The sequence below is a fragment of the Dissoconium aciculare genome, assembly GCF_010015565.1.
Source record: "Dissoconium aciculare CBS 342.82 unplaced genomic scaffold K489scaffold_15, whole genome shotgun sequence".
Taxonomy (NCBI): domain Eukaryota; kingdom Fungi; phylum Ascomycota; class Dothideomycetes; order Mycosphaerellales; family Dissoconiaceae; genus Dissoconium; species Dissoconium aciculare.
The window spans coordinates 256,026-283,319 of NW_022984965.1; the positions used below are offsets into that span (position 1 = coordinate 256,026).

Below are 27,294 nucleotides of genomic sequence, written 5' to 3' on the forward strand. Positions count from 1 at the left end.
ACAATTTCCCCTCCGTCCCCCTGACCTGAAGCTTATCCACCGAATCATGACGAAAGACCGAACATGAAAAAGTGAAAACGGAGATAGTCGGAAAGAGACGAGATCCAGACTCGGTCAACTTTCCACACGGATGGTGAGAGAGCGGGAGGGAGGCCGCTGCTCTCTCTCTCTCTCTCTCTCCGCCCTACCTCTGTCTACGGCATATATAGATGGTTGTATTCTATATCTCTCTATCCCGTAAAAGAGGTTCATTTTAGTATCGCTTTGGGGGGAAGGGAGCGCGAGAGAGAGAGAGAGAGAGAGAGAGAGAGAGAGAGAGAGAGATGGAGAGACATCCCCAGGCCCAGAAGAAAGGGAACAGGGAAAGGAAAAGCCGCCGTTTTCTGCTCCGGACAGAAGTCCTGATCTCCTCTCCTCTCCTCTCCTCTCCTTTACTTTTATTCTCTTTTGTTTTTCTTTTCTCTTCTCTTCCTCCGGGGAAATGAGAACAGCCGGTCGCCATCGGAATCGGGTCTCGGGACATTTCTCCCTCTCTCCTGGGACTCTGTCCGAAAAATTCCTCGCGAGGGGAGATTGGATCCGGCGGCGGGCGAGGGGGGATGGGATGTGCGTGCAAGGTGCGGTCGACGGGATTCATCATATGATTTGATATTGCAGTTCGAGGCCTTCTACAGAATTCTCGCTCGTCGTCACTCTTTGTGACGGTCTACGTGCGTTTCAGGGGGAGAAAGACGAAACAAAAAAAGAGGCAGAAGCACCGTGGCTGACCTGCCTGCCTGCCTGGGCTTCGCAAAGGCCCCATGTCAACTATCGAAGAAACGATCGAAGAAGGAAAGGAAGAAGAAGAACAACAAGAAGAAGAAAACGAGATCAGATCTTCAACCCCTCCAGATACTTCCTCGCCACCTCAACCGCCTCCTCGGCCTTGCCTCCCTCGGGCCCCTGTCCCAGACTCGTTGCTCCCTTCCCGCCCGCCTTGCCTCCGACGATCTCCGCCACACCGCCCGCCCAAGCAGCCGCATCGGCGCCTTTGCCCTGGGCGTCGGCGGAGACGTGACAGCCGTGGATGACCTTCCTCTCCTCGCCGTCGGAGGTCGTGCCGAGGAGATAGACCGACTTCTCTTTGTGTTTCGCGGCGATGAATTTGAGGGCTTCCTGGATCGCCTTGGTTCCCGCGGAGACGGGGACGGGCCCGAGGACGAGGGTGGAGGCGGTCGGGTTGGCGGAGAAGTGGTCGTTGACGAGGGCGAGGACCCGGGCGTTTTCGGCCTTTTGCGATTTCTTTTGCTCGTCGAGGTTGGATTTCGTGAGCGTCGCGAAACGTTCGCGCAGCGCGGACTTGCTGAGCGCGGAGATGCTGAGGCGGTTCAGCGCCGCCGCGGCTTCTTTGACCCGGGATTCCTTCTCGGCGCCGTAGGGCAGGCTTTCGAGGGTGGTCGCGAGGTCCGACCAGATTTTGGCTTCTTCTTGCACGGCGTGGGCGGTTTGGCCGGTGACGGCGATGATGCGGCGGATGCCTTTGGCGATGCCGCTCTCTTCGAGGATGACGAGGTCTTTGATTTCGGTGGTGTTGCGGACGTGGGTGCCGCCGCAGAATTCCACCGAGACTTTGTTCCATTCCGGTCGGTGGACGTCTTCGAGGAGGTCCTCGACGGGGACGCCGACACTGACAACGCGGACGGGATCGGGGTAGGTCTCGCCGAAGACAGCGCGAACACCCTGGATCTCCCGAGCGAGGGACAAGGGAACTTCTTTGGAGTAGACCTCGCTGTTTTGCCGGATGTAGCTGGTGCTGATCTCTTCAATCTTTACCAATTCAGCATCGGTACAGCCCGCTTTGTGACTGAAATCGAAACGAAGCTTCTCAGGGGCGACAAGCGAACCCTTCTGGTTGACCTCATCGCCGAGGACTTCTTTGAGGGCAAAATTGAGAATGTGAGTACCAGTGTGGTTGTTGCGGATCGGCTGTCTCCGTAGTTCGTCATAATCGCAGAGGACTTTGTCGCCCACTTTCAGGGTGCCGTAGTTCATGTAACCGGTGTGCATGACATATCCACCATAGACCTGCACGTTCTTAACATCAATTTCGGCTTCACCATCGATGAGAATCCGACCAGTGTCGTACTCCTGTCCACCCTGTTCAGCATAGAAGTTGGTCTTGTCGAGGATCACACCAAATTGCTCTCCTTCAGGAATATCAGCAGTGGTCTGGATGAATTTACCGTTGTGGTAAATCGCCTTGAGAGTTGCGTCGATGTTTGCCTTTTGAAACTTGGCCGAGTCGTCAGTCTTGACAACATCCGGCATTTGCTCAAGCGCATTGATGTCGTGAACATTCAGCTTGACTAATTCCGCAGCCGCCTTCTTCTCTCCCTTTGATGCGTCGCGTGCCTTCTCCTGAGCGGCGCGGACATCCTCATCCTTGATGGAGAGACCACGCTCTTCGGCCATGAGGCGAGTGAGATCCTCAGGGAAACCATACGTATCGTACAGCCGCCAAACATCAGCGCCGGCCAAAGTCTCCTCTCCGTTCTGTTTGCACTTTTCCGCATACTTCTCGAACATGGTTTCGCCTCGGTCGAGGGTTTTTGCAAAGCTGACCTCTTCTTCGTCGAGGATCTCCTTGATGTCGGATTGTTTGCGGCGAATCTCCGGGAACATGTCACCCATCTGGTCGACCAACGTAGGGACGATCTTGGAGAAGAAATCTCCGATTTCGGTGTTGAAGTATTTGCGAGCGTAGCGGGCACCACGTCGGAGCACACGACGGACGACATATCCTCGACCGACGTTGTTGGGCACACCACCATCTGCAATGGCGAACGTGAGAAGTCGGACGTGGTCGGCGACGACACGGTAGGCAGTATCGATTCCATCGACATCCTCCTCGCCGAACTTGCCAGCATATGGTCGTACCCCGGTGATCTCCTGAATGCGCGCGAATAGGGGAGTGAAGACATCCGTGTCGTAATTGGACGGTTTGTTCTGTAGAATTGAGACTAGTCGTTCGAAACCCATACCAGTGTCAATGTGCTTGTTCGGGAGAGGCTTGAGACTTCGATCTGGTTCACGGTTGTACTGCATGAAGACGTTGTTCCAGATCTCAATGACGTTTGGGTCGTCTTGGTTGACCAGGTTGGCAGCGTTGCGTCCGCCAATACGATCGTAGTGGATTTCAGAGCAGGGACCGCAAGGGCCTTGGTCACCCATCTCCCAGAAGTTGTCTTTCATGTCACCCGTCAAGATGTGATCTTCAGGTACACCACACGCTTTCCAGAACTCCAAGGCCTCGGTATCAGGTTCGAGGCCGACATCGGCTTTGCCTTCGAAATATGTGACATATAACCGATCAGGGTCGAGTCCGTAGACCTTGGTCAGGAGGTCCCATGAAAAGAAGATGGCTTCCTTCTTGAAGTAGTCTCCGAATGACCAGTTCCCCAGCATTTCGAAGAAAGTGTGATGATAGCTGTCTTTGCCGACATCGTCGAGATCGTTGTGCTTTCCACCGGCACGAATGCACTTTTGTGAATTGACGGCACGTTTTAATTTGGCAAAATCCGAGCTGGGGTCGACGGTCCCCAGGAAGATCGACTTGTATTGATTCATGCCCGCGTTTGTGAAGAGCAAAGTGGGATCTGCGAGGGGCACAACGCTGCCACTGGGGATGAAAGTGTGCTCATGTTTCTTGAAGTAGCTATCGATTTCCTTGTCAATGGGTTGGTTCTTCCTTTTTGGCTTATGATAATTTGCTCGCATGGTCTTCGTAGTCGATGTTCGTGTCGTGGACATCTCGACATATTCGCATATATGCCATGCCAGTCCAGACCTTGTTGCAAGGAATGCAATCAAATATGACGACCATTGATCCCGTAGGAGGAACGAAAAGAAATGATGGACATGATTTCCCACTTACTCGATGAATGTCTGTCGCACCTTGACAGCGCTCCACTCAGGCGTCGAGCCAGTTGTGGAGGCGGCCATTGTTGAGGCCGTTGAAATTCGCCCGGGAGAAATACCCCGCTGCAGTCGTCGAGGCAGTGGAAGTGGCGGCGACGATGAGGCGCGGACAGTAGTTGTTGTTGCTGCTGCTGCTGTTGCTGCGACTATTCCCACCGTATTCCGTGATCGGTGTAAATGTGAAGAAGAGGTGGTAGTGGTGGCAGCGGTGGTGAAGGTGTTTCCAGTTGTGCGTAGAAAGTTCTGGGGGGATCGTCTTGGTAGCAGCCGCAACAGCAGCAGCACACAGCGAGGAGGATAAGTATGACTCCGCATATATGCGAAACCCTCTTTCTTTCGCTGGTGGAACCAACAAACACAGCTTTGCCTTCTTTTCCTCCCTTTCGCGCGCGCGCTATCACCGTCCGAGATAACACCGCTCCTTCGTTATCACGATAATCATCGGAACTCCCTCCGCAGATGACCCAGTCGTTTCACACAAGGATGGAATGAGTGTCGTCGCTAGCGGAGCCTCGCGCGCGCATAATATACAATACAGTACAGCACAGGACAATCAATTGATGACCAGAGAGGAAGGAAAGGGTGGGACGAATATTATGCCGGAGAAAGGGAAAGATTGGCGAGAAGATGTGGAGAAATGATGCTCTCCCCAATTCCACTCCCTCCTCCTCCGCGCCCGCCGCAACACCACCACCACCATCACAACAACCATCGGAGGGCGTTCTAGGGAAGCGCAAGGCCAATGACACCACCCAACATGATTCAGAGAGATTCACAAAAAGATTCAATCTCCTGAGCCTCGGTATGCGCCCACAGCATTCAAAACCACCCCAAGAACAACGACAAGAAACTAACCGCGATCCTCTCCTCTCCACAGAAGCCAATGCCCAAGCCCACAGCAACAGCAACTACTACATCCCGATCTCCACGACCCCGCCACCCTCACAAACCACCCAAGATGGCTCATCCTCCGCGGAGGCGATGTCGCTCGACGACTCGCGCCACCGGATATACATCTCCAACCTCGACCACGAGCTCGCCTCCATCGCCGCCTCCGACGCCGCACGGGAAGCCTCCTCGCGGCTGATCTTCCTGCCGGACATCGAACGCCACTTCCACCAAATCCCGGCCGAAGTCCTGCGCTTCAACCCCAACCCGAACCCCCGACCTCCCTCACAGCAGGAGCTCGTCCTGTACAACACGGCCCCGGCCCTGCTCACCCAGGGCGAACGTGGCTCCCGCGAGACCCGCAAGGCGATCCTCGAGGCGAGGCAGCGCGCGCGGGAGAAGGCCCTGCTGGAAGCGACGCGGCGGCAGCGGGAGATGGACTGCATGTACGATGGCGGGGGAGGGAGGAAGATGCTGGATGACGAGGGGGATGAGGATGTTGATGTCGAGACGGCGCATGGGTATGGCTGTGAGGGCTACGGGGAGATGAGGAGGGATGATCAGAGGGAGGTTCTCGCCGACGGGAGAGGCAATGATGGCCTCGGGCATGAGAATGTCAACGACGACGACCGCGACGACGACGCGATGGAGATGGATTGAGGAAACGGCGCGCCGGGAAGAGCGAGAAAAAGAACTGAAGAACCTCGATATGAGAGGAGGAGGCGGGAGGAGGAACAAGGAGTATCCGAGAAGGAAATTGCTCCAAGCCCTTGTTATCACATTCGGGAGGAATTCCTGTATGAAAGCGAAGAGGACATCCATATCATCAAACTAGATGCCGATCAAAACAGATCTATTCACACCTCGGTGAGAGCCTAGATCTCTCCAACCTTCCATCCTTTCGTTCTTCCCTTCTTCCCACATATATGTATATATATTCCGTCGTCTCCAGCGAAATTTCCATCATCATCAAAATATCGGGTATCGTGACCAACAAGATTTATAAAAAGGTGCCCATAAGCGAATCCAAACGGAGGATAAAAAAATCATTTACGCAATCGTAGCGATGACGGCACTGCAGCAGCGGGTCGCCGAATCTGCCCTCATCCGTCCGCATGTTCAAGCGGGTTCGTTTTCCCACGCCCTCGTCGTTAGGGACTCGCCACTGGCCACTGGGGAGGTTTCGTGTACGCGGGGACGAGACCGGACATGTTTCCCCGCGTCATCACATTTCTTGTTCGATTTTCCCCGCGAGGAGGGAAGCGCGCGCGTGCGTGCGTGGTTCCTGGTGGAGAAAGGCCGCTCGGATGTGTCCGGGCTGGTGGTCCGCAGCACAGGTGGGAGGTGGTATAAAGCAGCGCCGGCGTTCCGACTCCGTTTCGTGGATGAGGCGGGGGTGGAACGGCGGGTCTTCTGCGTCGAGCGGAAAACTCATCGGTGGCTTCCGCTTCTCCCGCGATGCTCACTTGGGGCGGTTCGCCGGATTCTCCGGTTGACGGCGGGAAATCGGAGGATGCTGGATCGTTCTCGCGGGCCGCTGTGGCCATGGCGCCGAGGTCTCCCTGTGGAATGGTCGGGCAGGGATGATGGTACCGCTCGTAGTAGTCGACCTCCATCCCAGTTGAAGTGTGTTGGCGCGTGTGTGCTGCCGGCGAGCACCACATGTTCTTGAAATTGAGAGAAAACCTCGAGGGAAGGGAAGACACAAGTCCGCGTGTCGCGACGGACACATCGCGGGTCAGAAATTCTCCCCAATCCGAGGAATCATCACAAGCTCTTCATTCACCAGCCCTGCCTCTTCGCGAGGACATCCGGCGAGGCGAAATCGATCGAGTCGTTGTCCTGCGCCGTCGAGCCCATCCGTGGTAGACTGAGATCCTCCTCTTCGTAATGCACCTCGCACGTCATGGTCTGGCGAATGATCATCTGGTTGGAGTCCTGGCTGGAGTGGGAGTTGCTTCGGCCGACGAGGATGTCGATGGGGGAGGTCGAGGCGGATTTGGAGGGGACGACGTTGTTGCTGCGGATGGAGGTGACGTTCTTGCCGTAGCGCAGGCGCCGGTCGCTGCTGGCCATGGATTCGCGGTCGGCGGAGCGGGTCGCGCTGGCGCTGTGGTTGCTGCTGGTCATTGCGGAGCGGATCTTGCTGGAGCGGGATTTGGAGGCGTTGGTGGCGGGTTGTTGTTTGGAGTGGGCGCGGGGCGTGCCGTGCTTAGGGAGGGAGTTCATGGCGTAAGATGATGACGGGGATGGGTGGCTGCCGTAGCCGCTGATGCCTTGGGAGTCGTAGGTGCCCCAGCTGGTGTTGAAGGCCGCTACGAAGGGTTTGAGCGTTGGGAAGGTGGCGGACATGACGGCGTAGTGCATTTCGATGTTGAGGCAGATGAATGACGGCACGCCGGTGAGGAGAGGTTGATCGGTGTGACCGGCGCGGTTGAGGAAGTAGATTCGAGCAATGGCGGCGGCGATGACACTGTCAGATCCGTAAGTTAGAAATGGAAGCTGTCTCTGGATGACGGCGAGAGAAGGGATCTTAACGTACGGGAGTCGCAGTCCGAAAACGGAGACCACAGTGACCTTTCGCCTTAAGCTGGTTTGTAAACCCCATACCAACCAGACCGGCAAGGCAAACAGAGCGAGCTCGATGATGACGTTGAACGCCACGACGAGTTTCCATTCGGTGAGCTGAAGGAGATCAGAATTAGTATTTCTTTTATGTTGCCGACCATTCATGAGGGCACACTCACCAGACTGGGACACTGATCATTGCCAATGATTTGCCAAGGAGGGTGGTCGGTGCAACGAATGGCGACAGTCAAGAAAGAACCCAGACCCCAGAGCACGGCGGCAGCGAGGACGCAATAACAAGCCAGCACTCGGCTCTTGATGAAGACGATTCGAGCCAACAGCAACGCTACTGTGGCTTTGGCGAGCGCATTCGTGACAATGTAGAGTAATTGCGCAGCATATAACGCCTGATGGAGAGGATCAGCTGCGACTCATATGGGAGGATCTCGAGGGATATTGAATGCTCTCACCTTTTCCGCATTGACAACCTGATCCGCGCTCAGCAGAACGGTGGATTTTCCGAATCCGTACGAAATGGCGACACATGACACGATCATTTGTATGATTCCAAAGATCTGGAAGTGAAATCATCAGTCAGCGAACGTTTCTTCTTCACGCACCATAGTGCCCTCGAGTGACCTTTCGCATTCTCCGCCAGGTAGCGACCACCACTTCATCCTGTTTCGGCCAGGAGTGGGAGACCGACGCTGCATTTCCATCATAACCAGATGAGAACGCCACGATTCGCAGGGCACAGATTCCAAAGAACGAGGCGTGCGCAAGAATTCGCAGAACCCAAAGAAAGCCTGCCTCAACATACCGTCGCAATCGTGAAAACCAAATCATCCACCCCAAACGGCGCGCTGACCGTCGCCCGCATGTAGACTCGCACGATCCAGCAGAGGACGGACCAGGTCGCCATGAGCGTACAAATCACCAGTGCGACTCCGCCGTGATCCTGGTCCGTGGTGACGAAGGTACGTGGACCCTCGACGTACATCGGCGCTGATGATGAGTCGGCCATCGTGAGGAATATGGGTGGCTGCTGGCTGTTGCCCGACGGTGGCGCGAGGTTCAAGGTCGACGAGGAGTGAATTCCCGCGAAAAATGCGCTGTTCGCTCGCTCGCTCACTCGCGCTGCGCCGCGCGCGCTGTGCGATGGAAGGTGTGTCGTACGCTATTGCACCTCACTCTCAGCTCGCCTCGCTGGTGCGCACAGGATTTAACAGCCGAGAAGCTGCGCGCGATTGGCGGCACCGGTATAGTCTGCGAGCAGCTGATAGAGAGTCGACAAGCCGGAGATTTGTCGTCGTGGTCGTCGTGGTCGTCGTGTCCACCCGGTTCCGTCCCAAGAGTTCCCAAGGTTTCGCGCCGTACTGAAAGGGTGGGAGCTGAGCGAAGGTAGGTATGTAAGCAAGGCCGTGGGGCTTTTCGGTTCGCACGTAGATCGCAGCCCGAATAGACCCTACAGATAGACAGATTGACAGAGAGCAGGTCCGGCGTGTCTACGGTAGTCGGCGACGACGGCAGAGGCTTGCAAAGCTATGTATGCGCAGCTGAGATGGAGGAGAGTAGGATCGGGCTACAGTCCATACGACCAGAATTCCTCACCACCACAGGGTCGGAAAGGGAAAGAGGGCTGCAAATCCAATGCGCTCGGGGCTGTGTGTGGTCAGACGTGGTGTCGCGAAAAAGCGCAGGTCCTTCGAACGCCCAGCCGGCACTTTTCGCCCGTGACAGAAGAGACGGGACAGGGTTGAAAGACTGGTGACGAACAAGCACAAAGCCCAGAGACGGGAAAGTGTTGGCCGCGGGCGATGCGATGTGATATGCTGCTGATGGCTCGGCGACGGCGATGGCGGCGGGAGAGGCGGAAAAAGACAGCGCGCCACGGGATGGATTCCCTGGGGAAGGGAAGGGACGGGAAAGGCTTGCTTGATGTATGTAAAGTCAGGCTGAAGCGCAGTAGTGCACGAGACGCCAGTCAATTTTCACTGTTGTACGCTGATGATAGCGAATGCGAGACAATCGGTCCTGGTCCTGGTCCTGATTGTTGGGAGAAGGTGATTCTGATTCCCGAGGTTCGTGCCAGCAAGAAAGAACAATGGCAATGCAGGGACACACACACGCACACACGCGCGCGGGCACGCAGGCAGGACTGGGTGACTGTACAGTGCAGTACAGTACAGTACAAGCGAAACGAGTACCACGGCAGACGACAACTCTGACGATCTTCGCGAAAAGTGAGGAGTGGGAGCGGGAGCAGCAGGAAATACCAGACAAGACTACATGCCGTACGAAACTCCACGATTCCTCGGTCAAGGTCATTCATCTCAATGATCGGCTACGGCGTGTATATTGCCCAACAGCGATTTCCACGATACGTCCCGAACCTCTCCATCCGAATCCGACTGTCCTCTGTGGAAACCATGAAGAAATTACACTTTCCATACAGGATAATTCGGGAGCCCGAAACCGTTGAGTTGATGAACGGCAGCGGTAGCAACGTGCAGCCTGTCGGAGGAATCTACCAACGGTCTCCCATTCCTCCTCCTCTCCCCAGGCATCTCAATCCCATCGCACGCACACGCACGCGGCTCTGGCGTGGATGCGAGACATGCAGATGCATCATCACGGCTAGAATTGCACACTTGTTACCCATCATCCACCGTCTCAGACTGGGTCGACGGGCGATTGAGGAAAGTTCTGCTGCTGCTGCTGCAAGGTGATAAGGAGCAGACGTTGCGCATATCACGCGAGGAAATGCTGAGGGGAAACCGGAAGCCTGCAGCTGCGAGATCAAGCATGTCGTGTGCATTAACAACTCCATCGTGGGAAAAGCAGAGGACAGGGCGAGTCCCATGTTTTTCTCCCAATATGAACGAACGGCGGAGAGAGGAGGATCCCGTGGTTGCGCGCGTTGCGTGTGTGTACGTGCAGCAGCGGGGGACGCGGATCCCTCCGTGCACCTCCTCCGTCTCCCTCACGCACGCACGTACTTACGGTGTGCTGTGCAGGTACAAAACGTAGCGAAACGGTATGATTACTAGTGCCCAGGTGGGCTGCCTTTCCAAGCGCGGGTCCCACGGTTGTGTCTGTCCACGATACAGCGAGGACAGCGCTGAAAAGTGAGATACAGCACTACAACTCTACCCGCAGTGTTGTTTGTCCCCGGCATATTCACATGCGTGGATCCTCCTCATGTCTCGGAGGATAGATAGAAGCCCCAGTCTCGAGCAGCTCCTAGTGTGTGTTTCTCTCCGAACAGAGCCAGATGCATGGGTTCGAGGGCGGAGTTTCCGATGGCATTACAGCAGGGTGACAGCTCAAGTGAAACACACTCTCCCAGGGATCTGGTCGATGATATTGGAGACCTCCACCTCTGCCCGCTACTGGAGATGGAATGGTCCCGCGGGTACCTGTACATGGCACGACACATTCCCCAATGCATGGATATCACACTGCAGGATTGTGCAGAAATTTGGGGTGAGATGCGCGGGAAAAGAAACGCCACAGGTGCTGCAATCGTGGTCTGGTTCCGCGCCCGCAGATCTCTCACCTGCCCTGCCCTGCTCCATCTCTACATCTCTACATACCTAGGTATAGTATACAGTTATTCCTCCGCTTTTTGCGAGCAAGATGGTGGCGTCTCCAGCGCTGTCATGCGGGTTGGGATCTCGAGATTCTGCATGCCCGAGGATATTGACAGATATATCCTCACGAACACCCGGCCCAATCGACATCCATAGCTTCTCGATGGCGATGCGAGGTCATCGTCTCGACCAGCGCTGTGGCACTTCTCGGCCCATCCACTCCCTCGACCACGGGTCTATTCATGTTGCGCATCTGTCATGGCCCATTGTCTCTTCCGTGGTACAGCAGCCGAATCGACATCGTCTTGGCCCATGGGTTGAAGAGACGGTTCCACAGCGAGGTCCCATGGGTGACGACAGGGATGTTCTTCCTCGCTCCGAGGTGGATGCACGATAGTGTTGGGTTTGCTCCAAACAACATGCATGCACGTCGAACAATTTTCTCTCACGTCAATGACAAATATCTCGCCTACTCGTGATTCCTGACGCAGGTACCGAGAGTTCTGTAGCTCAGAGCGGACGTGCAAATGATAAGGTGAGTGGATGCGAGTCCTATGTTGCGCGTCGCGCGCGACCCGCACCGCCAACATAGAGTTTGGATTCTCGAACGTTTAGGTCGACGTGCAGAAGGGGGAGAATGTGAATGGTGAACGTCATCATTTCCCTTGACGAGAGAGCCTGAAAACGACCATTCTCGCATATCCATGCCGAAGTTCACGGTCCGGTGATTGGTCTGTAAAACTCCAGAGAGACCTTCGTCGATATTCCGTCCTCCAACGTGTTATCAATGCAGCTGCAGCAGACATCGTCGTGCATGCAGTAGTCCCATGCGGCCGAAATCGCAACCCACGCCCGCGAATAACCCTTCTCTGCAGCATATCATTCTTCTTCAGGGAGACGCTCCGGCATTTCCTCCCCAACCCTCGTCAGTGCGAGTAATCAGCGGAGGTTCATCCCCGTCTATGCGGCGGGGGAAGGTGGAACCTCGCGAGGATGTCGTGATTGAAGACGATCCAATTGTGGCGTGGGTGCCCAGAATCACGGACGGGCATGAGAAAATCATACAATGCTTCTCATGCCTGTCCTGTGTGCTGGACTGTAGATCCCCTCACAATCGGATCACGCCATATCTCTGTCAAAGTATATGTACCTAGAGCCAATCATGCCGCACCCACGTTGCGCGCCCTTTGTGCTCCGAGAAAGAAATAGATACCGTATGAATCCCTTTCCCTCCTCATCAGCGACTGATCACATAAGCTACCTTCCATGCATTGTTCCTGCGGCTCTACACGATGGTTGAAGCACGATAGACGGTGCCCGGTTTCTGCATTGCATAAGTGCGACGCGGACGACATTTGCTTGAGGCAGGAGAGCATGCTACCTACCTTGAGAGCCTCACCAATGTGGCCGAAGAAGGGCTAGTTAGTGTATCGAATACATGATGAAACTCAAAAGACTCCGCATTCGCTCTCGTACCTGTTGGACATGACAGAGTTCCCGTCCCGTCGCAACTCGTCGCAGAAGTGGTTTGACTGGTTGTACAAGGCTACTGCGGCTTCACTGCTTGCCTTTCCCTATGATCCCTTGCATGGAAAACCTCTCTTCCGACGAAGAAATGCAGTCCGTCTAGTCGCCAACTCAGATGTGTGGGTTTGGAAACATATGACTTTGTTCGACGGGCCATTCCCATTACTCGCCATTGATCGGCTGTAAGATCTGACATGTCAGAAAATAGTTCCAAACCCTATGGCCCTCTTTTCGCCAGAAGATGTCGGTTGATCTAACAAGGGTCTTGACTCGGGAGGCAAGACAACAAGGGCTGACGAACATTTTGTCCAGTACTATGTACATAACAATGACACAGGACGGGATCCACCCGGAAGAAGACTAGTGGAGCCGTCTGATTTTCCCGTCGTGTCCACATTGCTTGCCATGGATGATGGATTGTCCCGTTGTTCCACCACACCACCACACACCACCACACACCACCGCGCAGCAACCATCTTCCGACAACACCTGGACATTGATCATTTTCTCACCTCGTATCGTTGTATCGTCGACGCCCGAGTTCTTTCTCCTCCTCATTTCGCTTCCCGCATTTTCCATCCTTCGTCGCGCATGTACCATATTTCAACCTCAGCGTCGTCGGTGCGCGCATCTAGAGACGTCCGCAGGGCATGCCATCTCTTGGCAATAACATAGACATGCGTGCACACAAACATCATCTCTGGGCAAGAGCCTTGTGTTCCGACGCACATGAGAACAACATGCGCATCAGACATGCTTCGAGAACTGGACGCGCATGTCCTTGGTGGGCGATAGCCGTAAATGATGCCACTGTGGGCCAATGCGCCGTCACTGTCATCCGGCGGACGAGTCATTAGCCTGCGAGAATGGTGTGGCCGTACACACTCCAGCGCCGAAGTTCCGGTGGTCAGAAGATTATTGTTGCTACCATCAAAGCTTCTCCGGCCGGCCTGCCAGCCTCGCTCGTGTCCTGTGGGCGCAACAATCTGCGAGGGAGATTTTCCCTCAATTTCTGAACCCTCAACGCCACCGCTCGCCTCCGCAAGCAGCCACCACCGAAGATCTTCCCCTCCGCCCAAATGCTACTGTGATCCCTGCGTCTGAAATGATGGTGGACAGATCTAACCTTGTCATTATCATTACGAATCCGCTTGGTTGTGACCTCTCATATCGTTGCTCCTTCGGACTCCCACCGATAACCAATAATCAACCATGATGATTGTCAGGACAGTGGCGTCGGCCAATACCCAGAGATTCCTTCCCCGCTCCCATACATCGTAACATCTCTCGTGCATAGCATAACAGATCGTCTGTGGTGGACAATCCCCTTTTGTCAATCCCTTCCCAGTCTCGCTTATTCTCCGGGGATGGAAGCCTGCGCTCCCACGTTGTTTTCTATCTGATCTTCTAGAGTGGATCCGAACCCCGAAATCCCTTCGACGAGTGCTGTCACATTCTCATTCCCATCATCATCATCATCGGCGGCCAATTGCTCCCGTCGCTTCCGCAGGTCACAGGATGTATCCGATTTACATGTAGCAGAACAGAGCTGCAGGTGTCCATCGATCCCTCTAGTGCCACGCTTGATTTCCTTGCGCGACCCTCCGAGCGGAGTCGAGAAAAAGCTTCGCATGCATTGGCGATAAGTTTCCTCCTCGATCGTTGGTGTTAGCACTGTACCATCCGCTACAGCCACCACCGCGACAGTCCCACTCGCGCGACCTGTTCGCTGCCACCTATCTCCCTCCCCCTTCCGAACCATTCAATCGGTCCGCCAAGGCATGCTGCACCTTTCACCACTACTGCTGCTGCTACTTTCCCTCTCTCGTTCCTTCCACGTGGAATCGGCGTGGAATAGAACAAGAACGCCAGCGCAGGACGTTTCGATCATTCTTTTCCCCCGTCTGCATCTCCTCCCTCCTCGGCCTTGCATCAGATCGACACTTTGTTTGCTCGCTGCTCTCACCCGCCGTTGTCGCTTGTGAGACTCGTGGCAGGCTATCGCGGTTGTCCTTCACGCGCGCGGACATTGGCCGTTTCGCCCATTCCTCGCCCGTCGCCCGTTGGTCGTGCCAAACACCCCATCGTGTGTGACGGACACCGGCACCGACAACGACCATCGTCCAGCCTCGACATACATACTGTTATTATTATCTTTCCCCGTCTCTAAACCTCTACGCCCATCGCGTGTGAGAGAGCGCCCCGCGAGTTCGGCACAAGGCATTGACGACGTGCCACTCACCTCGCCGTCGTCTCCCTCCCTCCGATCTATCTCTGATCCTCTCCACCATCGCCCATCATGGCGACATCCTTCTACTCCGACCACGGCAAGCTCGAGGGCTCCACCGTCACCATGAACGATGACTTCGACGTCACCGACCTCCCCCCCGAGAAGGCCGGGACCGCGCTCGACCGCCGCGACATGGCCCGCATGGGCAAGGTCCAGGAGATGCGCCGAAACTTCAGCTTCATCCCCATCTTCGGCTTTGCCGCCGTCCTGATGATTACCTGGGAGGCGGTCTTCAACTCTGCCAGTTATGTCATCATCAATGGTGGTCTGGCGGGTATGGTCTGGATGTACATCGTTACCTTTTTCGGTTTCGGCGCGGCCATTCTTGCGATGGCTGAGATGGCGTCTATGGCGCCGACGTCTGGAGGTGTGTTTCAAGGTTTTCCCCGGTGGTCGGATGTATTTGCTAATGTTGCGCCAGGTCAATATCACTGGGTCTCTGAATTCGCCCCCAAGTCGTATCAGAAGATCATGAGTTACATCGTTGGTAAGTTTCTGCCCACGTTGCAGCCTCACCAGAACATGATCATTGACGCTTCCACCGACAGGCTGGTATTGTGTCCTCGGCTGGCAAGCTGGGATCGCGGGACAGTGCACGACTGTCGCTTTTCAGATCATCGGGATGATCGCGCTCAACAACGAACAGTACATGGAAAATGATTTCAGAGAGTGGCACGTCGTGCTGCTCACCATCGCCGTGGTCACCGTCGCCGTCGTCTTCAACAGCTTCTTTGCTCGCAAACTCCCCTTGGTGGAGGGACTCGTGCTCGTTTTGCACGTCTGCGGTTTCTTCGCCATCCTGATCCCGTTGTGGGTGTTTGCTCCTCGCAACTCCAGCTTGGACGTTTGGACAAACTTCTCTCAACTGGAGGACCCTGAGAACCCCGGCGGGACCTGGTCCTCTATTGGGCTCGCATGCCTGGTCGGTCTCAGCAGCTCCATCTATGCATTGATCGGCCCCGACTCTTGCGTCCACATGGGTAAGCCACCGGGAATCCCTTCTGCTCACGCGCGGTCTCCACCTCTGAATCTCTGCTGACCCCCCTCCCAGCCGAAGAAGTCAAAGATGCGTCCCGCACCATCCCATGGGCCATGGTATCCACCCTCATCTTCAACGGCCTGACCGGCCTCATCATGGTGATATCGTTCGCCTACTGCATCGGGCCCCTCGACGTCGCGCGCAACCCCCCGACCGGCTTCGCCTTCATCGGCACCTTCTACAACGCCACCGGCAGCAAAGCCGGCGCGACCATCATGACGGCCATCATCACCGTCCTCAGCCTGTGCAGCGCCATCTCCAACGTCGCCACCGCCTCCCGCCAGATGTTCGCCTTCGCCCGCGACCACGGCCTCCCCTTCGACCGCTACCTCGCCTACGTGCGGCCGGGCTGGGACATCCCGGTGAACGCGGTGTGCGTGAGCTTCTGCATCACCTCGCTGCTCAGCCTGATCAACCTGGGCAGCGCGAACGCCTTCAACGCGATCCTCTCCATCGGCGTCGTCGCCCTGCTGACCTCCTACCTGACCTCCATGTCCTGCATCCTGATCAAGCGCCTCCGCGGCGAGGAGCTGCTCCCGCGCCGCTGGAGCCTGGGCAAGACCTTCGGCATCCTGTGCAACTCCGTCGGCCTCGCCTACATCGGCCTCGCCTTCGTCTTCGCCTTCTTCCCCCTGAGGAATAACCCCGACGCCAACCATATGAACTGGGCGAGCGCGGTCTACGGCGGCGTCGGCATCCTCGCGGCGGGCTGGTATCTCGTCTCCGCGAGACATACGTACGTCCCGCCCGTGTCGCGGTTGATGAAGGATCTTTGATTTTATGGGGGTTGCGTTGCGTTGCTTTGCGTTGCTATTCGATTCGATTCTACCTTTGGAGGGGTTTTAGATTTTTTTGGGAAAGATGATGCTTCTGATGATTTACTTTTTGGGGGAGGCTCCCGAGATGGAGGAGGTGTTTGGCTGTGCTTTGGATCTTTCTGGGGGTGATCTCGCTTCCAACTATTGGATATGTATTCATGAAAACGTGTCTACGATGAAGGCGATCTGTGAGCAGACGGACGAACGACTAGTGTAGATATCCGGAACACGAATGTGAGGATTATAGTCCTGTGGTTTGAAACTTCCTTAACCGATGATGAAAATATATACACGCACAAGATCTGCTCATGAGCTAGCTGGCTATTCAGCCGCCGCCGATGTATGCTTTATCTATGAAATCTCCGAACGATTACCTCAACGCCGATTCTTTCCTCCCCGAGCCTTATCCTCTCTGATTCTCAACATCTCAATAGTGATCCTTCAAAGTCAACGTGCCCGTCTTGGTGATCTGTTTTGCAAAAAGATGAAAGTGGTCAGCAGGGCAGATCCAACACGAAGGGCAGCATAAACACATTCACTGGTATAACTTACCAAATATTCGTTGATCGCAACATCCTTGCCGGACTCCTTTCCATATCCGGATTCCTTGATCCCGCCAAAAGGGGCTTCGGCAGCAGATTGATTACCCGTGTTCATTCCTAGTGAATAAATAAAGAGATCATTGTCAGCAAAATGAACAGCGAGAAGAACCCCAAACCCGCATTCGGGGAGAGGAAAACGACAAGGGAAACATGAGCATCTCACCGATCATCCCTGCCTCCAGGTTCTCCAACAGCCGCCACGTGCGATCCACATCCTTGGTGAAGAAATAGCTCGCCAGGCCCATGCTCGTGTCATTCGCGCGCCGCACGACTTCCTCCTCCGTCTCGAATTCGAACAGTCCCAGAACCGGCGCGAAAGTCTCCTCGCGCGCGATCAACATCTGATCCGTGCCGCCCGTGATGAGGGTGGGTTCGAAGAAGTAGCCTCCGTCATAGCCGGGGGTGTTCTGGAGACGTTTCCCGCCGGCGACGACTTTGCCGCCGTGGGAGAGGGCGTCGGCGACTTGTGCTTCGGCGTTGTCGAGGGCGCGGAGCGCGGTCACGGGACCCATCGTGGTGTCTGGGGAGGCGCCGTGGCCGACTTTGAGAGCGCGGGTTTTGGCGGCGAGGACTTCGGCGAATTTGGAGTAGATTCCTTTTTGCACGAAGACGCGGTTGGCGGAGATGCAGGCTTGGCCGGCGTGGCGGTATTTGAGGGCCATGAGTTCTGTGGCGATTTGTTAGTTTGAGGAAACTCTTAGCAGCAGATGGAGAGGGGACAGCAACGTACGTTCGGCAGCGTAGTCGAGATCTGCATCGTCAAAGATGATGAATGGGCAATTGCCGCCGAGCTCGAGTGTGACCTTCTTCAAGCCATCGGCGCAGATTTTGGCCACCAGCTTGCCCACCCGGGTGCTACCTGTGAAAGTGACTTTCTTCACAAGTTCGTGCCGGCATAGGGCCTCGCTCAGGGCGGGAGTATTCTCCATACTCGTCGGCAGGACGCTAAACACACCCTTTGGAAATCCCGCCTCCTGGGCCAGATACGCCAAAGCCGAGACCGAAAATGGCGTCTCTGGAGACGGCTTGACGACCATCGGACAGCCCGCTGCCAACGCAGCGCTGACCTTCCGCAGGATCATTGCGACGGGGAAGTTCCATGGGACTAAGGCAACAGCCACGCCGATGGGCTGTTTAACCGTGAAGACTCTCCGATTAGGCGCAGCCGGAACCTGGACCGTTCCCTGGACTCTCTCAGCTTCGCCTGCAAACCACCAGGTGAAACCCAACGAATACTCCAATTCGCCCTGCGCCTCCTTGAGTGGTTTCCCGCATTCATACGTCACGATCTTGGCGATGTCGTCGAAATTGTCACGGATCAACTGGTCCCACTTCAGCATCCATTTGGCGCGCTGGCGCGGGTTGACTTTGCGGTAGGATTCGAAGGCTTCGGCGGCTTTCTTGATGGCATCGTCGACGTCCTCGGGACCCATGGCAGGTGCTGTGGCCCAGACCTTGCCGCTGCCGGGGTCTTGAAGGCGAGGCGGTGGTTATCAGCGTGATCTGCCAGGAGACTCTTGATTTTCGTCTGGTCTATGTTGAGATGCTTACCGTAGACATCGAAGCGTTTGCCGGATTTGGCTTCAACGAATTCGCCTCCTACTAAGGCCTTGTCGTGGAAGATTTTAGGATTGTTAAGCTGTGATGTCGCGCTTCAGTGTAATGTTCTGATCGAATCGTCTTGGAGAAATAGTCACCTCAAAAGGGAGTTTGGACGCCATGGTATATGATCGTTGAATTTGGAGACGTGATACACGTAACGCGTCAATTCTGGATCGTGATGCACTATGAAAGGAAGACGAAGCAGGAAGTGATGTCGTGAATGTCTTGATCAAGTTGGACTTGTAGAGCACACCTCGAGGATGAAGTATGATGTCCGCCACAGGACAATATATCTAGGCTAAGCGGATCCCTTTATGTCCATCCACAGGTATCTTTCGATATGTAATCGCTTTCACTGTGCAATGCCAACCCCGCTGATCGTACTGTATCACAGCTCAACAACGATGTCATGATGAGTAATCCGGATCTCACCTCCGGGGGTCCGCCGCATCGATGCACACGATGATGAACTCGCGGGGCATTTGGAGCCTCATTCTCTTGCCCGGATAACACGATGTGCGTAGATGTGGCTTGGCGGAATGTCTATACTGAAATGTCCATACAGAATAAATATTCTAGCAGCTGATCGATCGGTAAACGTTGTGTGCGGTCTTAGAGTAAATCGAACACACTGAAGCCAACGTCTTCGGGAAAGACCAGATGCACGTCATAGCCCGAGCTTCGTTTCAATACAGTAGTAAACATTGATGACACAATCGAGTAATCATTCATATACATGCAATAGGGATACTGCACAAAACCATCCTCTCCTCAAAGAAGACAGAGATTAAGAAATTTCCACCACATCACCATCACTCAAACATGGCCCTCCGCACCCTCGGCCCCAAAGCCGCCGCCGCGCTCGATGAAGAGCTCATGTCAACCGGCGCCTTCACCCTCTCGCAACTAATGGAACTCGCCGGCCTCGCCGTCGCCCAAGCCCTACACACACTCTCTCCACCAAGCACAACGCCGCGTGTACTCATCGCCTGCGGGCCCGGCAACAACGGCGGCGACGGTCTCGTCGCAGCGCGTCATCTGGTGCACTTCGGCTACGCGCCGACATGTTACTACCCGAAACAAGGCAAACACGAGCACTACTCTGCGCTGCGGGCACAGCTAGAGCAGTTGCGCGTTTCATTTGTGCAGGACTTCCCGCGGGCGTTGGGCGAGGCGGATTGTGTGGTCGATGCGATCTTCGGGTTTAGTTTCTCGGGTGAGGTGAGGGAGCCGTTTCCGGCGGTGATTCGGGCGTTGGCGGAGACGAAGCTACCTGTGTTGGCGGTGGATGCGCCGTCGAGTTGGAATATCGAGGATGGGCCGCCGGGTGAGGGCGTTGGGAAGGATTATCAGCCTACTGCGCTGATCTCGTTGACCGCGCCGAAGCCGTTGGTTAAGTTCTTCCGTGGGAGACATTTTGTCGGCGGGAGGTTTGTCGGAAAGGAGATTGCGGAGAAGTATGGGTTCGATCTGCCGCCGTACAAGGGAGCGGACCAGATTGTGGAGATTGGGCCCACGGGAGAAGAGCTATGAGCTGTCTCGATAATGATGCTGTGACCTCAGTCAAAGACCTCTCTCTCTTTCTTCCGAGAGTGATTAAATGCAACTGAATAGGCTTTGTGCTGATGCCGCTTCAGTAACGTCCCGTATCTCGCCGTCTCACGCCATCAGCAAAGCTACTGCGTCCTTCTCCCGGCGTACTTGTGCGTCCAGCAACCCTTGCTTGAGAACTGCCAACCGTTCTCTTTAATGGACTCGCAGGGTGAGTATATACGCCCAGGCTTCCACCATCTCCTCTTGCCGGAACACGTTCCCTCAACTTCTCATGATGTGCTTTGAGCGGTGATGAAAAATCCGCCCCAGCGTTGCTGTGTGTCGAATATGCCGATTGTGTCTCTGCGTGCGAGTAGCCACTGGCTGCAGGTGTTTTCAGGATCGAAGGAGGAGTGAGGCTGTTGCCTGAAGTGCGAGTGTGATGTTGCTGAACAGAAATTCCCAATAAATTGTCCGGGTCATAGTGTCGCGCATAGTTAGAGTTCGGATTGGTGGTAAAGGCGCGTTTGATGATGGTGGTGGGCATGTATATATCCACCTCGCGAGTGCGATGTCCTCGAGGTGAAGTTGCACTCTCACGAGTTTGGCATCCGACATCGCGCACTGTGTGGTTCAGCGCTGGACGGACGAATTTGACATCGTACTCGTTCATGACCTGACTCTGCAGCAGAGTTGTATCCTTTGCCTGTTGGCTAAAGTTCGTCTTCATCAATCCCAATTGGAAGGAGAGGAGCACACCGAAAAACATAGCTTTGACGATTGTCAAAGATGGTCGTGGATCCAGGGTTGCAGTAGGAAGCATGGTGTAGTAAAGTAGTAAGTGACCTGGTGAAAAGAGTGTGAAGATCGTCAAGCAGATCGGCTTGGGGTCCCAAATGCGCAGCTCCCAGACTTCGCGCTCGGGATCGGCATGAGCTCGCGAAGCCGCGCGAGTTGAAGCGATTACGTTCTGGAAGTACCGCAGTGGCGAAGATGTAACAGGAGAGCTGTCTACTCGGACTCGATGCGCCGATGGTGTTGGAGGCGCAACGTCGACGTTTTGTTCAAATAGACGGTAATGTCGTCTCCGTGTGAAGGTATAGTATGCATTCAGGCAACATATGATCGAAAGAGAGTGAACGATGAACGTAGCCTGTATTGTTTCCGATCAGTATATCCATCGTCTTCCTCTATCTTGGATCGAGTGTCGCAACTCACAAACCAAGCAATCCACCCACTCCCTTTCCGTTCGTCCACATCGCCAAACACATCATCCATGCCACTTCCTTCGCCAGGCCGGCTGGCGCCTCGAGCAGCAATGAAGACGAGATTTAGAGCGATTCCAGCGGGAGTCGCCCATAACCTTATCCACTCATCGTATGCGTCGTCATTCAACTCTTCCCACAGCCACAGAAACAGGTCGTAAAAATCAAGGTTGGCTTTGATTCGTTCCAGCAAAGGCGTGCGTCGGACGAGACGGGGCATGGTGAAAGGAGTGAACGCTACCGATTCCTCAATTTGTCTTCTCGGAACGCCGGTCGGTCGATTTCATTGTTTTCGCTCTTGTGGTGGGCGGTGGAAGACCGATGATACAGGTGATGATGTTATTGCGTTGCTGGGCTCGGTGCCTCCGTGTTTACTTGTACACAGACTATTGCCGCTAGTGGAGGGAATGGATGGGAAATCCTTCTCAGCTCGGGGCAGTCCGCGCTAGCAAACTATGCTTAAAGCGATCCATTTCTTTCATTGCAATGACTTTCCAGCATTGTTTCCTGCTGCGATCCTGTCCATATTCGTGCCATGATACAGTCAATCACCGGCAAGAGGCACTCCTTTATGAAACGGAACTCGAGGAGTGATGTGTGGCGTTGTGAACGTGTTCGGCAAATCAAACGGAGAGTTTCCACTACATTTGGCCGCGATGCATGCCCATGTAAACTTTAGACCCTGCGTAATTGGATCCACTTGAGCTAAGACTCCCCTCTACGGAGCTCTAGTCCGAACCTTCACAACCTTGTCGTGCTCGTATTTCAAGACCTGACATCATTTCCCAAGAGGAGCAGGACAATTCGTCACACGAGCTGGTGTCTCTCGAGCTTGAGCTTGAGCTCCAGCTTGAGCTCTTGGACCATGATGGGAGCCCCACTGCCATCATTCAAGTCCTGTTATATATGGGTAGATACTCGACGCCCTGCTCCAGCGAATGATCAGATCACAAGATAACCACTTCTGTATATCCACTTCTGTCATAATAATCTGAATTTCACGAACAATGTCGGACAATTCCGATCGCAAACCCGTAGCGGACCAAGCTGAAGACAATGCTTGGTTCCCTTCCCCCTACTCCCTGACCCAATACGTGCCACCCAAGACTGACTTCGATGGCGCCGACTACCCCAACGCCTACAAAGGTGGAAAATGGAAAATCCTCCTGATCGCAACTCAAGAGCGCTACCTCCAAATGGCCGGAGATGAGTTCTTCTCAACCGGAAACCACCCGGTTGAATTGCTCCTCCCACTCCTCCACCTCGATGCCGCAGGCTTCGACATCGACATCGCCACCGTCTCCGGCGACCCCGTCAAAATGGAAATGTGGGCCTTCCCCAAAGACGACCAAGCTGTCAAGGACATTTACCAAAAATACAAGCCCAAACTCCGTCAGCCGCTCGATCTCTCCAAAGTCTGGGGCAACGGGTTCACCAAGGACACGGAGTACATCGGCGTCTTTATCCCCGGCGGTCACGGCGTCTTGAACGATGTCCCGTTCTCCAAACTCGTCGGTGACATCCTCCGCTGGGCAGACTCGCACGAGCGCTACTACATCTCGCTCTGCCACGGTCCCGCGAGCATGTTGGCCGCGAACGTGGGCAAGCCGGAAGGCGATAAATTCATCTACGAGGGCTACAAGGTCGCCGTGTTCCCCGATTCCCTGGACACCGGCACCAACATCGATATTGGATATATCCCCGGGAAGATGCGGTGGTTGGTGGGCGAGGAACTCCGCAAGCTCGGGATTACCCCGATCAACTCGGGGATCACGGGCGAAGTGCACCGTGATCGATTCGTTCTGACGGGGGATTCGCCGCTTGCGTCGAACAATTTGGGGAAACTTGCGGCGAGTACGCTGCTTGAGGATGTTGCGAAGAGGCAGTGAGCTTTCTCGTCTCTCCTTGAGGTTTGTTGGAGACGTTGGGGGCAAGAATTATCTCAACCAGATAGCAACAATTTGGTATATTCGCAATGGTATCAATCTTGACCTTAAATTTACATTCTGCCTTTGGCATCTTTCAATTCCCAAGAGCAACTTCGAAACCGCCCCCCATCCCTCGAACATAGCTCTGCCCAGGATGTTTTGCTCGTAAATGCGCCCTCATCTTTGTTTCCCGAGGATAGCTAGCTCCGCATCCTATAAAGCTACAATAGAATCTTTTCCGTAAATGGACTTCGTCAACGTGGCGGCGGAGATCACTTTCGCGTCGACAGATGACGCTGCAGTATTGGCATTGAGCGGTGGTAGACGAGGATGATGACCCTGACGTTGTCGGAGAGTGGGAATGGCGCCGGGGACGTCTGGGGTGAGAGGCTGGAGATGGTGAAGGGATCTGGGGAGGCGAGCTTTGTGGTGGCTTTGGTTGGAGAGCATGGAGACCGGCAGTGCTGTTGGCTCGTTGGATGTTGTATCGTGGTTGCGCAGTTTTGACGGAGCTGTTGAATGTGTTGAGCTGCGATTGCCACAGTAGTACGTTGAACGGCTGTTGATTGGATTGGGTTGTCTGAGCCACCGGATGCCTTGGCATTAGCTGGTAAGGTGTGGTGTTGTATGCGCCATGATCACTCCGCATATCGTGAGGTTGAAGACTCGATGCTAAGTTCTTTTGTTAGTCGCGTTTCGACTCTCTTATTTTATCAGACAACGCAACTTACTATGACCATTGGTAGGAAGTGCGGAAAAGTCGATCGATGGTGTATGAAGCCGTGAATTTTGGCTGCCGTCTTGAAGATGGTACGTCTGAAAGCCAACAGGATCTTGAAAATTGATACCATAAGGCACGGGCACGGAGGATGCGAGTCCAACATTGTCGAACACGCCATTATGAGGTCCGGCCTCATATTGCTGGTTATAGGTCTCGAACAGAGATGCTCCTGATCGATCGATAGGCCAAGGAATCGATCTCCAGAAGTTCTCGCTTGAGAACGCGTCGTTCTCGGACCAGTGGCCATCTGAGTCCGAGAACGAAGACTCTTGCTCATACTGCTCATCCAGGATGTATCCCATTGGGATCGGATGATCAAGTCGCGAGGCCATGATTGCCAGTGAATTCTGGTTTCAGTGGCGTCGTTTAAGGCCTGAATAGAGAGAGATAGAGAGAAAGGTGACTCCAGCTGTAGAATGAGGTAAGACCTTCGCAGAACAATCGCCGAACGAGCGCAAACAACAGTGAGAGTCAAATGTGTTTGTCTTCACACTTGCCACATGAACATCAGGGGTAGATTCAACCAACACATCGACGCCACGCCTCGCTATTTATATTCCGGTCCTGTCTCCATAGAGAACATCTCGAGAAGCACCAAAGTGACGACAGTATAATTCCAAATTACTGGGCGTTTGTTCGGTACTCCAAAAGGTAGGGCATTGAAAAGCCGATTATGCATAGGGCTGAGCATTTGCCAATTGCCTCGAAGGTATACGATGGTGACACACACCGGTGAGTGCACTGTATGCAGAGAGCCGCTCGCAATGATCAACATTTGAGTACATTCACCTTCTGGTAGAAATCTGTCTGTGAAACTCCGGAACAGCCGAACTCAGCTTGCAGACACTTCTGATGTCGAGATTTTAATGACACCTCCCTTTCTGGGAGTGATACCTTGTATTTGTAGATGAGAAAGCGTGGGGTATTCACACGGCGATGATGGATACGTTCCACATGCCAATGTTGTAAGCTGTTACAGAAGTGGTCCCGTGGAGAGCAGCGACAAGGGTTCTCCCTTGAAGAATCATCATAAGATCCAGCGGCCTAGGTTGCACAACGAAACATCTCGGTCAAGTCCCTTCCTTGGGCATTGATAGCTGTGGAAACAACCAAAAGCGTGGCAGAAGCAGCTGCCTCTTTCTTCGGTAGTTTGAAGTCATTGATCACAAATTATGTCTAGGAGATCTCAGCCACAGATTAGATTGGTTGCCATTGATAGCTGTTTTACTCGCCATGAACCTTACCCGGCCGCTGGTTCATGCATCTCAGCGCCTAAAATGCGACCGACGAGAGGACGTCTGCGCCCCATACTCCCAGAATGGCGGGACAGCACCCCCACGCTTCATGCTGATATGTACAGAGCCGGAAAACTCTTGAGGAATGTGCGAGTATCAGGGATGATCCTGTGACGAATCAGACGGTAGAAAGGGAAAGGGGAGGCAGACGAGGTGATGGAGAACGTGCGCACGGCAGATCTCACGTGTTTAGCTCCCGTGTCGCACGCGCCGGGCACGAACGTCACTTGCCTTTTCTCCGCCCAATTCATCATCATCAGACGGATAGCGACCGCGGTCATTCAATCATACCTGAAAGAGGTAATATACATACGAATGTGTATATTATGATGTGATGGGCGCTTACAACTCACTTTCTATGCAATGTGTTCCGTGGGGTGTACTGTACGACATGGAATACTCGAGCCGCATGATGTCTATGTGTAGAACGGCACAGTTCCGTCGGTCAGTCATTTCCTGTTGTCTCATCCCGAGTGGAGAAGGTTTGAACTGGGCGCACTCTTCTCGGCGCGTATACAAGTACCATACTCCGGTGCCCTCCACCCGAGACGTCGTGATGCACCCCGTCGGAGATCGTCGCGAGACGTTCTGTGGGGCCATGCCCAAAGCGGGAGGTGCGATCACATACAATTTTGGCAAGCACATTCGAGCATGAGTGCGTGATGATTATGCATACGTTGATTCGGCGAGTATATCAAGTTGTTTGATACATTGACAGGAGGTCAACAATCGGCAAGTCGGTGGCCACAAGGACCAAACCAAGCCGACCATCGACCAATGAGAAATGTGACAGATCGCAAATTCACCCACGCAACCACGACACGCCTGAATTTGCACAATCGGCCATCCTGTGGTCGCTCATGTCATTCTGCACGGATTTCTGGCTGAGGGCAATCCAACAATCATCCTCAGGATTCACAATCGTACAGAAACAGGGCATCGTTGTTCGATTTCTTTCAGACACATCGAAGTCGCTTTCACATGCAAGTAACGTCCATCCCTGCGACCCGAGACGCACTGTGTCCCGAGACAACATGAAAGAGCAGCCACATAATGTGGCTAGGCTTGCTTGTCGGCCACAGTTGTTGCGAACATAGTGACGGATGCGGCCTGTGGCTAATGTGGCGCATGTTAGCGACCAAAGCAACTCTTTCAGTAAATTTGACTAGCCGCATGTCTAGAAGCTTCTGGACTCATTATGTAAGACTATAATATTGTATGCCACTCGACCACCCATCTTGATGAGAAATCCGTGAATAAAAAGCAGAGGAAATCCGTTGTACAGTAGACAGATTAAGACTGACTGCAGCAATCGGAAATTACTAGACCGGAACAACGTTACAGGAACGCGGTACATACGAAGCTAGGTAAAAGTGGGTTTGAGTAATTCAGGGCAATCGAAAGCAGCGCTTGCTTGCGTTCAACTCTAGTATCGAAGGAAACGAAGGAGCGCGTCATGTTGTTCCTCCTCTATGTCTCCATCTTCTCCGACCTTATCGACTGCACCTGCGAGCAGCAGCAGCTGCACTACCTTGTCGTGGCCCTCCGAAGATGCGGCCTGGAGCGCGTTGCCGTAGTGTCCGCCTTGCGCGTTGACGTCGGCCTTGG

General features: G+C 54.3%; 13 protein-coding genes across 13 annotated transcripts in view; 6 read left to right on the plus strand and 7 right to left on the minus strand.

Moving 5' to 3' along the window:
- Positions 1 to 150, minus strand: part of K489DRAFT_82627 (uncharacterized protein) — a 1,466-nt gene extending 1,316 nt beyond the window's left edge. Inside the window, exon 1 of the mRNA XM_033608965.1 lies at positions 1 to 150. This exon is cut by the window's left edge and continues 13 nt beyond it. Coding sequence (XP_033455921.1) covers positions 1 to 48 — 48 coding nt within the window. The 5' untranslated portion in view covers positions 49 to 150.
- A 720-nt stretch (positions 151 to 870) lies between these two features.
- Positions 871 to 3,981, minus strand: K489DRAFT_326615 (uncharacterized protein; the record flags this gene model as incomplete). Its single annotated transcript, XM_033601913.1, has 2 exons — positions 871 to 3,694; positions 3,914 to 3,981. The coding sequence occupies 2 exons, from the start codon at positions 3,979 to 3,981 to the stop codon at positions 871 to 873; spliced, it is 2,892 nt and encodes a 963-aa protein (XP_033455922.1).
- Positions 3,982 to 4,938: 957 nt separating this feature from the next.
- Positions 4,939 to 5,295, plus strand: K489DRAFT_307009 (uncharacterized protein; the record flags this gene model as incomplete). The annotated part of the gene is made up of 1 exon (XM_033600576.1): positions 4,939 to 5,295. A coding segment is annotated over one exon (357 nt), but the record flags the coding sequence as incomplete, so codon positions are not given.
- Positions 5,296 to 5,653: 358 nt separating this feature from the next.
- Positions 5,654 to 6,572, plus strand: K489DRAFT_82608 (uncharacterized protein). Its single transcript, XM_033608964.1, has one exon. It carries the CDS (start codon positions 5,912 to 5,914, stop codon positions 6,515 to 6,517), a length of 606 nt encoding a protein of 201 aa, XP_033455924.1. The 5' UTR covers positions 5,654 to 5,911; the 3' UTR covers positions 6,518 to 6,572.
- Positions 6,573 to 7,140: 568 nt separating this feature from the next.
- On the minus strand, positions 7,141 to 8,413 carry K489DRAFT_326797 (uncharacterized protein; the record flags this gene model as incomplete). Its single annotated transcript, XM_033601935.1, has 5 exons — positions 7,141 to 7,318; positions 7,388 to 7,530; positions 7,593 to 7,820; positions 7,884 to 7,988; positions 8,234 to 8,413. Coding segments are annotated over 5 exons (834 nt in total), but the record flags the coding sequence as incomplete, so codon positions are not given.
- Positions 8,414 to 10,483: 2,070 nt separating this feature from the next.
- K489DRAFT_82435 (uncharacterized protein) lies at positions 10,484 to 11,202 on the plus strand. The gene has a single exon (XM_033608963.1). It carries the CDS (start codon positions 10,692 to 10,694, stop codon positions 11,160 to 11,162), a length of 471 nt encoding a protein of 156 aa, XP_033455926.1. The 5' UTR covers positions 10,484 to 10,691; the 3' UTR covers positions 11,163 to 11,202.
- A 3,684-nt stretch (positions 11,203 to 14,886) lies between these two features.
- Positions 14,887 to 16,638, plus strand: K489DRAFT_390986 (amino acid transporter; the record flags this gene model as incomplete). The annotated part of the gene is made up of 4 exons (XM_033606651.1): positions 14,887 to 15,190; positions 15,245 to 15,310; positions 15,372 to 15,803; positions 15,875 to 16,638. 4 exons carry the CDS (start codon positions 14,887 to 14,889, stop codon positions 16,636 to 16,638), a joined length of 1,566 nt encoding a protein of 521 aa, XP_033455927.1.
- Positions 16,639 to 16,897: 259 nt separating this feature from the next.
- K489DRAFT_384387 (aldehyde dehydrogenase) lies at positions 16,898 to 19,199 on the minus strand. Its single transcript, XM_033605845.1, has 6 exons — positions 18,980 to 19,199; positions 18,834 to 18,921; positions 18,013 to 18,753; positions 17,446 to 17,949; positions 17,233 to 17,339; positions 16,898 to 17,149 (listed from the first exon to the last, which is right to left on the minus strand). Exons 1-6 carry the CDS (start codon positions 19,001 to 19,003, stop codon positions 17,108 to 17,110), a joined length of 1,506 nt encoding a protein of 501 aa, XP_033455928.1. The 5' UTR covers positions 19,004 to 19,199; the 3' UTR covers positions 16,898 to 17,107.
- Positions 19,200 to 19,625: 426 nt separating this feature from the next.
- On the plus strand, positions 19,626 to 20,545 carry K489DRAFT_384390 (YjeF N-terminal domain-like protein). The gene has a single exon (XM_033605846.1). It carries the CDS (start codon positions 19,707 to 19,709, stop codon positions 20,415 to 20,417), a length of 711 nt encoding a protein of 236 aa, XP_033455929.1. The 5' UTR covers positions 19,626 to 19,706; the 3' UTR covers positions 20,418 to 20,545.
- K489DRAFT_373889 (uncharacterized protein) lies at positions 20,518 to 21,902 on the minus strand (the record flags this gene model as incomplete). The annotated part of the gene is made up of 2 exons (XM_033603471.1): positions 20,518 to 21,570; positions 21,636 to 21,902. 2 exons carry the CDS (start codon positions 21,900 to 21,902, stop codon positions 20,518 to 20,520), a joined length of 1,320 nt encoding a protein of 439 aa, XP_033455930.1.
- Positions 21,903 to 22,441: 539 nt separating this feature from the next.
- Positions 22,442 to 23,574, plus strand: K489DRAFT_384391 (ThiJ/PfpI domain-containing protein; the record flags this gene model as incomplete). The annotated part of the gene is made up of 1 exon (XM_033605847.1): positions 22,442 to 23,574. The coding sequence occupies exon 1, from the start codon at positions 22,690 to 22,692 to the stop codon at positions 23,569 to 23,571; it is 882 nt and encodes a 293-aa protein (XP_033455931.1). The 5' UTR covers positions 22,442 to 22,689.
- Positions 23,575 to 23,671: 97 nt separating this feature from the next.
- Positions 23,672 to 25,135, minus strand: K489DRAFT_434742 (uncharacterized protein). Its single transcript, XM_033608569.1, has 2 exons — positions 24,342 to 25,135; positions 23,672 to 24,282 (listed from the first exon to the last, which is right to left on the minus strand). Exons 1-2 carry the CDS (start codon positions 24,721 to 24,723, stop codon positions 23,705 to 23,707), a joined length of 960 nt encoding a protein of 319 aa, XP_033455932.1. The 5' UTR covers positions 24,724 to 25,135; the 3' UTR covers positions 23,672 to 23,704.
- A 1,812-nt stretch (positions 25,136 to 26,947) lies between these two features.
- The window catches only part of K489DRAFT_83106 (uncharacterized protein), a 4,283-nt gene continuing 3,936 nt past the window's right edge, over positions 26,948 to 27,294 (minus strand). Inside the window, exon 3 of the mRNA XM_033608966.1 lies at positions 26,948 to 27,289. Coding sequence (XP_033455933.1) covers positions 27,113 to 27,289 — 177 coding nt within the window. The 3' untranslated portion in view covers positions 26,948 to 27,112. The remainder of the gene's footprint in view (positions 27,290 to 27,294) is intronic.